The following is a 10,799-nucleotide window of genomic DNA, read 5'->3' as shown; positions in this document are numbered from 1 at the left end:
GGGCTTGCCTGTCGCTGATTTCCTTTGTGTGCTGTTGGCAGATGCGGAAGATGTTGAAATAGGTGAAGCACACAATGAGGGCTGCTGGGGCATATAGCATCATCACGATGAACAGGGTGAAGTAGGCGTCGGTGTGCCATGCCTCTGCACACCACTGAAACACATCTCCGTGATATCCAGGTTTGCCCCAGTGAAGAAAGGAAGGCAGGAAGACCAGGGTGGAATATAGCCAAATCAGGAAAATACACAGGCGCAGTCTCCAGGGTGTAACCAGGGTGTTATAGGTTAAAGGTTTAGTGATGGCAATGTACCTATCGATGCTGATACAGGCCAGAGAGGTCATGGAGACACTCTTGAGAACGGATACAACAAAACCAAACACCTGGCAAGTCAAGGCCTCCCCTACTGGAAGGGGATAGTGGAGGAGTGAGAAGGAAGGGACCAGGCAGCTGACCCCAACCAAGAGGTCGGCATAAGCCATAGTCTGGATGAAATAACTTGTGGTGTGGTGGTTCAGCAAAGGTGCACAGTGAAATACAAAAATCACAATGATGTTGCCAGAAATAATCAACACAGTCAGGAAGACAATAATCACCACTTCCAAAAGGCAAAAATCGACAGTTTCCAAATAGCCAAATGCCAAGAGGCAGAAAGGGCGGCCGCTCTCATTACCATCCAAGGTGGAGTTCATCTTGAGCTCAGGAGTGACCTCTCACTTCATGCTGCTGCTTGGCTGCTGCCAACAGTTCAAAGGAGCAGCCGCTGTCATTGCAGTCAGCTCTGTGTGTCTGTAAAAGCGCCCCAGGACCTCAGTCCCCAGGCTGGCGATGCTGCGGCTCTGGTGCATTGCCTGCAGTGCACTCCCCCTTTAAATCCTGGACCAGGGAGAGCCAGCAGCAGCTGTATGGCTAGTCCCCGACGTGGCCATAGAGTCAGGTTTACCATACACAGAGTGCCCGGGGGGCAAGGCAAATTCTGGGTACAATATCTTCAGGCCAATGAGGGTAGGGGGTAGGGGCAGAAGAGAAGGGAGGAAGATTAGGAGCTTTTTTTTTTTCTCCTCTGAACAGCTGATAGAAGAAAAGGAGAGAGCATTTTATATTTTGCATCCCAATGAAAAAAATCAAAGAATCTGGCTAGCTCGGGCTGGTATCAACCCACCCACTCCTTCCTACCCCACCCAGTACGACTGTTCATGGCTACCCTCAGCAGCGCCCCACAAAACTGGTCCTTACTCCACAGAGGAGGCACAGCAACAGCAAGCTTTCACGATCAACATGAAACAAAATCAGCTGCAGTCAGATCAAGCTACCCCCGTTTTCCTTTCACTGGAGCCTTTTGGGGGAGCAAAGGAGTCTGCTTATAGCATTTCTGAAAACATTTGACCATAATCACTACTGATAAAATTAGCTAAAATAACTTATTTTCATTGATTCCCATGTAATATTTTGCCTCTTTGAAAACATATCAACGGAATTTATCTGTCTAGCTCAATTTCAGAGCGTTACCTGTGATTCTGCATGCTGTAATCCAAACAAAAGCCACAAACCATCCTTAACAGATTTTTTTTTCAGGAATGTGCCTCAGCCCCGTTTACTGCAGAACTGAGACACAGAGGGAGGGGATAAAGGAGTAGGAGGGGAAATAGAAAGACGAGGGGGCTTGGGAAAAGGAAGAAGCGGGGGAGGGGACAGAAAACGCCTGAGGGGAAAGAAAATGCCAGTGCATGCACACAACTCCGGCATCCTTAGCAGCTCATTGGGATTCATCACAGAGAGGCGCTCCCCGACTTCCAGACTGCACGGTGGGGGAATAACTTCACATGCCCGCAGTGCAGGGTTTGAAAGCTGTTTCCTCGTCTGTCTGGAATCCCCTTTGTAGCTGATGAAGAGAATTCAGACTGCTAGTAAGGAAAAGGGGAAAGAACCAGGACAGAGTGCCAGCCAGGAATTAGACCGAAACACACTGCCAGCCAGAGGGGTAATGGGGAGAGGAAATTCCTATTTTCTTGCAGCATTTTCCCAAGGAACAAAGAGCAGTGGTAAAGAATGAAAGCGTGTTGACTGCCTGGTAACTGAGGAATCAGAATCCAGCCGCACAAGCTCTAGCTAGAAGGCTAACTGTTCAGCATTAATATTCTCTCATGATTCACTGGATGTCGGCCGATATTAAGAACGATGACCAAAATAACAAGCCAACTTAAAAATCAGTTTTTCAGGAGAAATATAAAGAGCGTCTCACCCATTCTGAATACTGCAGATACAATACACACACAGAAGAGGAATTACATCGTTCCTGTATTAGACACTATGCTGCAGTTTTGAGATGTCATTTCTTGTTTCTAGTTTGCTGAGAAGCAGTACACAACTATATGAATCAAAAGATGGAAAAGTAAAGGTACCGATTTCTACCAGGATTGAAAATTACAGGAAGTTTCATGGTACAAATTAGGCTTTGAATCTCAGAACACACAATCTTGTTGGTGACTCCGTAAAACAATGTGCCAACTGCGATAGCAGCACTGTGCCTCTCCTGGTAACGTCATAAATGAAGACAATTTTCAGCTAATTAGAAAATGTGTATTTTTATTATCTTTTCCTCCAGGTGTCTGTGGACTCTCAATTCCACAGATACCTGGAGGAAAAGATAATAAAAATACACATTTTTTATAAAATTCCACAGACCCAGTAGAATAAAAGAAAAAGGAATGCTGGTATTTGTAAGCATTCCAGGTCTACCCTCCTGGGTGGAAATATATGCTGTGTGATCCAACGTTCATTTTTTTATTTGTTTCATATACATCCTTTCTCATTGCAGGCAAATGGCCACCCATAATCAAAATTCAATTAACTGCATTTTAAGAGCTGAAGCACTGTGCTTATTACACAAAGGCAAGAAACTCAAAAACCTCCTGAGCACAAGCTTGACAGCGATATTTGACAGGATTACTGGCCAACACATCAAAGTGTGGCACAGTAAAAAGACCCATGGCACTGAACACCCCTCTGGTTCAAATCCTTGCTCTAAAATTACTTAGCCTCTGTTAGCCCCAGTTTCATCACCTATAGGGCGAGGGTCAAACTCCCTACTTCACGCGGCTGTTGAGAAATAAAGGAGACAGTATATAAAAAGGGCTTAGCAGTACTTAGCACCCAGGGAACACACAACTTTACTCGCTTTCTCTTCATACAATTAAAACTGCCTGTGTTTTCCTACCAAGCGTGTTGCACTGCTGGAGGCTGGGCGCCTCTAGATCCTTAAGTGCCCTCTCTCACTGTGACTGCCCCGTTCTAAGGCACACAACAGTCATTTGGACACTTTGCTGTCACGCATTCCTCAAATACACCGAGGCTATGCCAGTGAAGGTACCGGGAAAGAAGGAATGATGACGACGTGGCATCAATTACTCCCTCCGCACAGACGACTTCTCTGCCTATGTCTCCAGTCCTAACTTCACCCCGGAACTCCCCTTTCCAGCCATAGCTTGCCTGCTCGTCACGCATCTTCCACCTGGATGCCCTAGAGACTTCAACCACAGCACCCAAAGTTAAATACATTTCTCCCATCAAACAGGCCTCTCTTGTTTTTTCCCCAGCGTTTTCCCAGGCGCTCAGGAATGAAACTTAGGAATCGTCTTGACCGCTCTCTCCCTCAACGTGCTGTTGGCGGTCACCGCGCCCTGGGAATCCATTTCTACGATGCCCTCACGTCGCTTCCTCTTTTCGTTTTTAACACTTCACTTTAGGCCATTGTTAAATACTGTCTAGACTTTCAGTCTTACTCATTTTTCTAATCTATTTATTTTTGCCTGGTTGAACACCCAGTAGCACATGCTGTGCTATGGTACTCCACTGTTCAAGACGAGTCAATGGCTCCCTGTTGCCTTTCCAACCTGATATCGCTATTCCACACCCCCCCAAACACCTCGCCCTCCAGCCAAACCAGGTTACTCTCACTATTCTATGCCTCTGCCACAGACTTTATTTTTGAGCTCCCATTTTTTGAGTGCTTAATAAATACTGAATTGGGGGGAAAAAAAAAAGGAATGATTTCTGAGAGTTGTTTCAGTAAATGGAAAAAGCATTCACCAAAGTCACGAGTCCAGGCCTTTCCAACTCCTTGTGAATTCAGGCATGTAACTTATTCTCTCTACATCTCAGGTTTCTCACGTACAGTTAGGCTGATAAAAACATATTACATTGGCTGATAATGTTAAAGAATTAAAAATGTAATAAAAATGCAATAAAAGTACAAGTTGTTACAGTACTATCATTAGTACAACAGTTCTCCCAACTTTGTTTCTAGTTTAGTAAAACCACTCTTGGAGCTGTAATCAAAATACTCACATAGGAAACTTTAAAAAAAAAAAAAAGCCTGACAGCCACATTTTATCAAATCAGCCAAGAGTTAAACTGTTTTGTTTTGGATTAAAGAAAAACATTTTCTTCAGAAGAGACAAATTATTAATGACATGGGGGGCAAAAAATCTTTGCCCTCACAAAAATCTATATACATTCATTTCCTTTTTAAAATAATGCAGTATCAAGATCAACTTTTTTTTGCTTGTTTTTTATAAAAGACAGTAACTATTTCTGTATATATCTGAGTGGAAGGAAATATATTAAAATTCAACTGTAGTTTTCACTGGTTGGTAGAATTACAAGTAATTTTAAAATTTTCTTCTTTATGGTTTTCTACATTTTATGAATTTCCCAATTTCTATGTACTATTTCTATGTATTACTGAAGCAGATTTTTTTAAAAAACAGCCAAAAATAATATATACAATGTCATTTTGGGTAAAGCTAACAAAAAAACCTGGCCACGAGATGTCATCCCAAAGCCCCACTGACTGGATAATGGCAAGTTCTGTCATCTACTTCATGGGGTCCAGTTCCACTTGTCCTTAGGCCATCATAGCAACATCCCCTCAGATAGCCACTGGTACTCAATTTAACTCAAAATGGACTCTCGGAGCTCCAGTTAAAGAATGTAATTGGATGAAACATGAAATTGCCAATATTTAACCATTTCATTTCTGGTTAATACTTTCTGATCTACACAAATGGCAACTTTTACATATACAGTTTAACCTAATATTAACAATTAAAATGACAAGATAACAGACCAAAGAGGTAATGAGGCAGAAAGATAAATGAAACATGAAACAAAAAAGGGGAAAGACTGTTCAAATTATATTTACCCTTCTTCCCAATCTATCTGGTGGCTTAACTAATACACATGAGAAAGGGTCAATCTCAGTTCTTCAAACTCGTAAGATACACTTCTGGGCATTATCTGTCACTTATTATTAAGTAAAAGTGAGCTTTAACTGTTGTGTTGATTTATTTAACACATTATTTAGTGTAGCTGATCCTCCCTCTCCATCTCACATTCATCCCACATTCAATCACCAAATGACAAGGAGTCTACCTCTGATATGTCTCTCAAACAGTATTTCTTTCTCTATCCCTTCTGCCACTGCTCCAATCCAAGTGACAATCATCTCTCACCTGATTTCCTAACAGGTTTCACTGCAATTAATAAACTCCATTCTAACTTCAAGTAACCAGAATGACCTTTCTTAAACTAATAATGATAATACAAATAATAACAATAACTAAGTAGTAATTCACATTTACAGTGGGCATTATCTAAGTTAATTCTGACAACTTTACAAATAAGTTACCTTTATCCCTTTTTACAGAAGAGGGAAAAAAAGTCTAACGTTAAATCACCCAATGTCAACAGCTTGAACACAGAACTATGATTTGAATCAAGATAATCTACCTTTAATGGACACTGTAAACTATACCGCCTTCCAAACCTGAATATATAATTTGCCTGCTTAAAATGCTTCAATGACTTTCTTTTTCCTGAAATCTTAAATATGCTGTACTTTAGTTTTCTAAGATCTGGCCTCTATCTACCTTCCCTGGCCTTATCTCCTTTCACACACTATAAAATTGCCAAGCTCTTTCTTACCCTTGAGCACATGCTTTTCTGACTTTTAATACCTCCCATGCTATACAGCACCCCATTCTACTTGAACAATCCCTCCCTCCCAGGATGATTTCTGAACCTTTGATGAGAAGTCCTTCTTGTCGTTTGCCACAGAGCAATATGTGTTTTCTGTTCCATAGCTCTCATGAAACTTTATTGTAATTGGTTCCCTCGCTGGACTATAGGCTCCCCCAAACCAGGGCACAGGTATATTTTAGTCATGGCATATCCATGAGACCAAGCACAGCGCTGGCACAAAGCTGACTTTCAAAGGTATTTTTGATCGACTAAACAACAAATGCCTAATAAAACAAGCATTTCTGCTTTCAGATGGAAAAGATCTTTCAAGTAAAACCCAGTAACTTTAATTCATCTATAATTATTAGGTTGATGCACTTGAAATTGCCGACTATAGATCAAAAACTGTCAAATATCAGCAATTTTAATATGATCAAAACTAATATTTTCCAGCCTTATAATTCAGGAAACCTTTAGAACTCCCTGGACAGACAGGACTTACAGAAAGTCACCAGTGGGGACATGAGTTTACAGAGATAGGATATGGGGACTGAAAATTATTTTCACAAACAACAATTTGAAGGAAACTTGTCTTAGCCCATTTGAGTTGCTATAAGAAAAGTACCCTAGACTGAATCGTTTATAAATAATAGAAATTTATTTCTCACAGTTCTGGAGGCTGAGAAGTCCAAGATCAAGATGTTGGCAGATTCCGTTGTCTGGCGGGGACCCATAGCTGTCTTTCATTGTGTCCTCGCATGGTGGAAGGGGCAAGGAAGCTCTCTGGGGTCTTTTTTATAAGGGCACTAATCTCATTCATGAGGGCTCTGCTCTCTTGACCTAATCACCTCCCAAAGGCCCCATGTCCAAACTCCATTATACTGGGGGTTAGGATTGCCACATATAAATTTGGGGCAGGGCACACATTCAGTCTACAGAAGACCTACTGTAACAACTGCTATATGGAAGCAGACAATATAGTTCTAACTAAAACTCCACTCACAACCTATTTTCTTACAGAATCAGACCGACAGAGTATTCAGTTGTGAACAGCAGAATCATGGGCTATTTTGGGGGACAGAAGTCAAACACGCTATCTAATTTTCCAGAATGTTAAAGCTTAAAAGAACCTCATTTCAGAGAAGAAGCCATAAAGGCAACGGGTACAGAACCTCACCTGAGGTCACATTAACTCGTGGCAGAGAGAAAATTAGTACTCAGGCTTCCTAACTCCAACGCCAGGGCTCTTTTGGCTAAACTGATCCCACAGGCAAGCTCTCACAATTAAATATTATTGAATCCTTGACTATTACCAAATCTACCAGAGAGGTATCTTTAATTAAAAACAAAATAATCTGTGTAATAATGAAGTTATAATTAGATATTTAAATTATTTTTTCAGACTGGTAAAACGTGGTTGGGTTTCCCTCTAGGGCTTCACTTAATCAGAAATTTAAATATTGGTTACATGGTCTAGTTTAGGTTCTGTATAAAAGCTTAAAATACATGGCAAAAGAGTCTTACCACTAAAGTTTATCACTAAAAATACTACAGAGAACAATGCAAACAGGTTTCAGAAACACAAGGCTGACTGAATGGAAGCAGAGAAACATCAGAATATGTTGTTATTTCATTATTCTCTCATTATTAAAAGGATCAGTTAAGAAAGCAGTTCTGACATATTTTCTACTAAGCAAAATAAATAAATGAACAAAAAAGTCACTGACATAAAAGGTAAAAAATAATCAAAAGAAAAAAGAAAAAAGGCTAGAGGATAATTCTAGAAACTGGAGACCTTTGAAGTGCCTCATTTTCTCCTCCATTCTCGACTCCAATTTATTTGATTCACAGGCCCAAACAGCTACAGGTCTTAGAACTGGGGTCTTAGAAGCCATGGGAGTCTCTGTGGATTATTCACTAGAGTTTCTTTCCCCTGGGTCTGTCTGATGTGTTCTCTGTAGAGACCAGAGGTGAGGAGCCCTTAGTCAAACACCAGAAAGAACAGAAAACAAAGAATCTAGGACTATTTGGTCTGTAGAAATTTATTCCATGAAGCCAAAGGCAGTTTGAAATCAAGAAGTCTATCATATGTTGATAGATTATGTATTTACTCTATCAACAAATTAAAGAAAATCATATTCATTAAGTGCTGAAAAAGCTTTTGATAAAATTCAGTAGATATTCTTAACAAATCTCGAAGCCAGAGATAAAAGAATATTACTTAAAATAAAAATTACTTACAAAAAAAAAAAAAACAATGAAAAGCATGCTTTCCAAAAGACTGAAAAACAAAAACTATTTTAATTCGAACTGGGAACTTGATAAGGATGTTGGTTATGACCATCATCATTTTACACTGTCTTAATGCTTCTATCAAATATGAAAATAAACCAAAAAAATTTAGTAGCCTGCATAAACAGTTAAAAGAGAAGTAAAACTGTTTTTGCTGCTGCTGATAATGTATACCCGAAAATCAAAAGATGCTAGATACAGAATTTTTAAAAATCAAGAGGTAGATACAGAATTTTTAAAAATCAATGTCTATTCTGTATTGTAGCAATTAGCACCTAGAAATAGAAATTGAAAAAAATATTCTATTTGCTATAGCAAGAACACTCTAAGATAATTCTTAGAAATAAATTTAACAGGAGAGAGGCATAAGACATACACAAAGGCAACTTTGAAGTTTTTAATGGACTTAAAATAAGATCTGAACAAAAGGGAAAATATACCATATTATAACAATATAACTTAAACCCTAAATTAATATGTAAATTAAATGTGATTCAAATTAGAATCCTATAACTTTACAGGGTGGCTGTGGTGGTAAGCCTGGAGAAGATTTTCAAGTTTATGTGGAAGATTAAATATGCAGGAATAGGTTTTAAAAATAAAAAACAGTGAAAAAGACATGCTTTACCAGATATTAGAACATAACTCAAAGCCACTTTAACCAGTACTAATATAGAAACACACAAACAGATCAATAAACAGAACAATCTAGAAATCATTCCCAGTATATACAAGAATTTAAGCTATAACAAGATGATAGTTCTATTCAACAGGAAAACAGAAGGAGCATGACTAGGTTATCCATCTGGGAAAAAGTAAAATTGGACAACTATCATTTGCCATGTGCAAAAATTAATTCCAGATGGATTAAAGATGTAAAAATATAACACATACAAAAAAAATCTTGCAAGAAAATTTTGGAAATTACATTTACAAAATCTAGAAGTAGAAAAGATCTTAACTAAGGCACAGTTTTCTACATAAAAACCGAAAACGTTTCGTATGGCATGAAACCATAAATAAAGTCAACAAAAAAATCAAAATTTTAGAAAGATATGTATAATAAAGATACAAAGGATTAATATACATAATATATAAAGAATGCTTAGAAACTGACATCTTAAAAAACCTTAATAGAAAAATGTACAAATATGAAGAGGTAATTCATGGAAGAAAAAATTGGTCAAATTTACTGGTAGTCTGGGAATTACAAGCTAAAAAAGATATGCGGGCATCACTTATACCCACTGATAGCAAAAATTAGATACAGTGGTAACTAATACTGTTTGGAATATGAGTCAAAACATACTTTTGTCTTACATTGCTGGTGGAACTGTGAACTGTTACAGCTTTTCAGAGAAGCAAACAGGACGGTAGACAATTAAATATGAAAAGCGAATAACTAGTTTAAAAAATGTATTATCCTTTGATCCAGCAATCACACTTCTGAGACTCTATTCCATAAAAGTAAGATTCAGAACACATGTGAGGATTCAGTAAAACACCATTTAGCGGCTAAAAACTGGAAACAAAGTAAATGTCTACCACAAGAAGAATGGTCGAATAAAAGACTACACTTAAAAACAAACAAATAAGTATATAATCACGTGTTTACATGAAATTCTGTATAAGTACATATCTGTATAAAGAAATTTTTATTTACGTTCAAGGACAGACAAATAGGAAGGGCAATGGAAAAGAACTAGCTTTTGGAGTCAGTCCTTAGTTCAAATCTTGCCTCTATCATTTATTTACTAGCTGAGTGACTATAAGCAAATTACTAAGCTTCATTGAATTCGTTGCTTCATTTCTAAAACAGAAATAGTAATCACCACCTCACAAGGATTGTCTTAAGATTAATGAGATAACGAATATAAAGTGCTTAATACAGCATCTGACACACTATGTGCTCAAAAAAGGATAGTTATTGTTATATTTTTTTCCCTTGAGAGTAAATTTAAAATTTTTTCACTTAAAAAAAAAAAAAAAACAGGGAGGAAGAGTGCCTCCAAACTCCATTGCTTATAACAAATAATAACCACCTTAAAAACGTACATACCTATGTATTTTGCATCACTGAAATGTCACTTGTTCCTGGATTACAAAAGCCACATGGAAAGATTCCTACATATACTCTTCACTAGAAGAGCTTGACAAAGTCAGATGATAATAAAGGCATTCTTCAGTTTTGTTTGCAAGTTATTGTTTTTGTCTTTCACTCTATAAATCAAGTCACTCTTTTCTCCTTTAAATTTAGTCTTTGAAGAAACTAAGCAAAAAAACCTTCCAAGGTAATATATGTGAAATTTCAGAACACAAAGCATATACCTGGCCAAGAATCCAAGTCCGGAATAAATAACTTCTAAAAATTAGTAAGAAACATACGGAAATATTTCCTCCCCCACCCCATATATATAATATGTATGCATGTATGTGTATATACATATAATATGTACAAATCCTGCTGTCTTAGGTCTGCTTGGGCTG

At 38.2% G+C, this 10,799-nt stretch overlaps 2 protein-coding genes across 9 annotated transcripts in view; both read right to left on the bottom strand.

Annotated features, from left to right (window-relative positions):
* The window catches only part of GPR21 (G protein-coupled receptor 21), a 1,162-nt gene extending 471 nt beyond the window's left edge, over positions 1-691 (bottom strand). The window contains 2 exon segments of the mRNA XM_025051152.1: position 1; positions 4-691. The exon segment at position 1 is cut by the window's left edge and continues 471 nt beyond it. Coding sequence (XP_024906920.1) covers position 1; positions 4-691 — 689 coding nt within the window.
* Positions 1-10,799, bottom strand: part of RABGAP1 (RAB GTPase activating protein 1) — a 134,514-nt gene that overhangs the window by 55,759 nt on the left and 67,956 nt on the right. The window lies entirely within an intron of this gene.

The sequence above is a fragment of the Pteropus alecto genome, unplaced genomic scaffold (assembly GCF_000325575.1).
Source record: "Pteropus alecto unplaced genomic scaffold, ASM32557v1 scaffold67, whole genome shotgun sequence".
Taxonomy (NCBI): Eukaryota; Metazoa; Chordata; class Mammalia; order Chiroptera; family Pteropodidae; genus Pteropus; species Pteropus alecto.
Note: the sequence above shows the minus strand (reverse complement) of the source record. Positions and strands in the feature narration are given on the sequence as shown.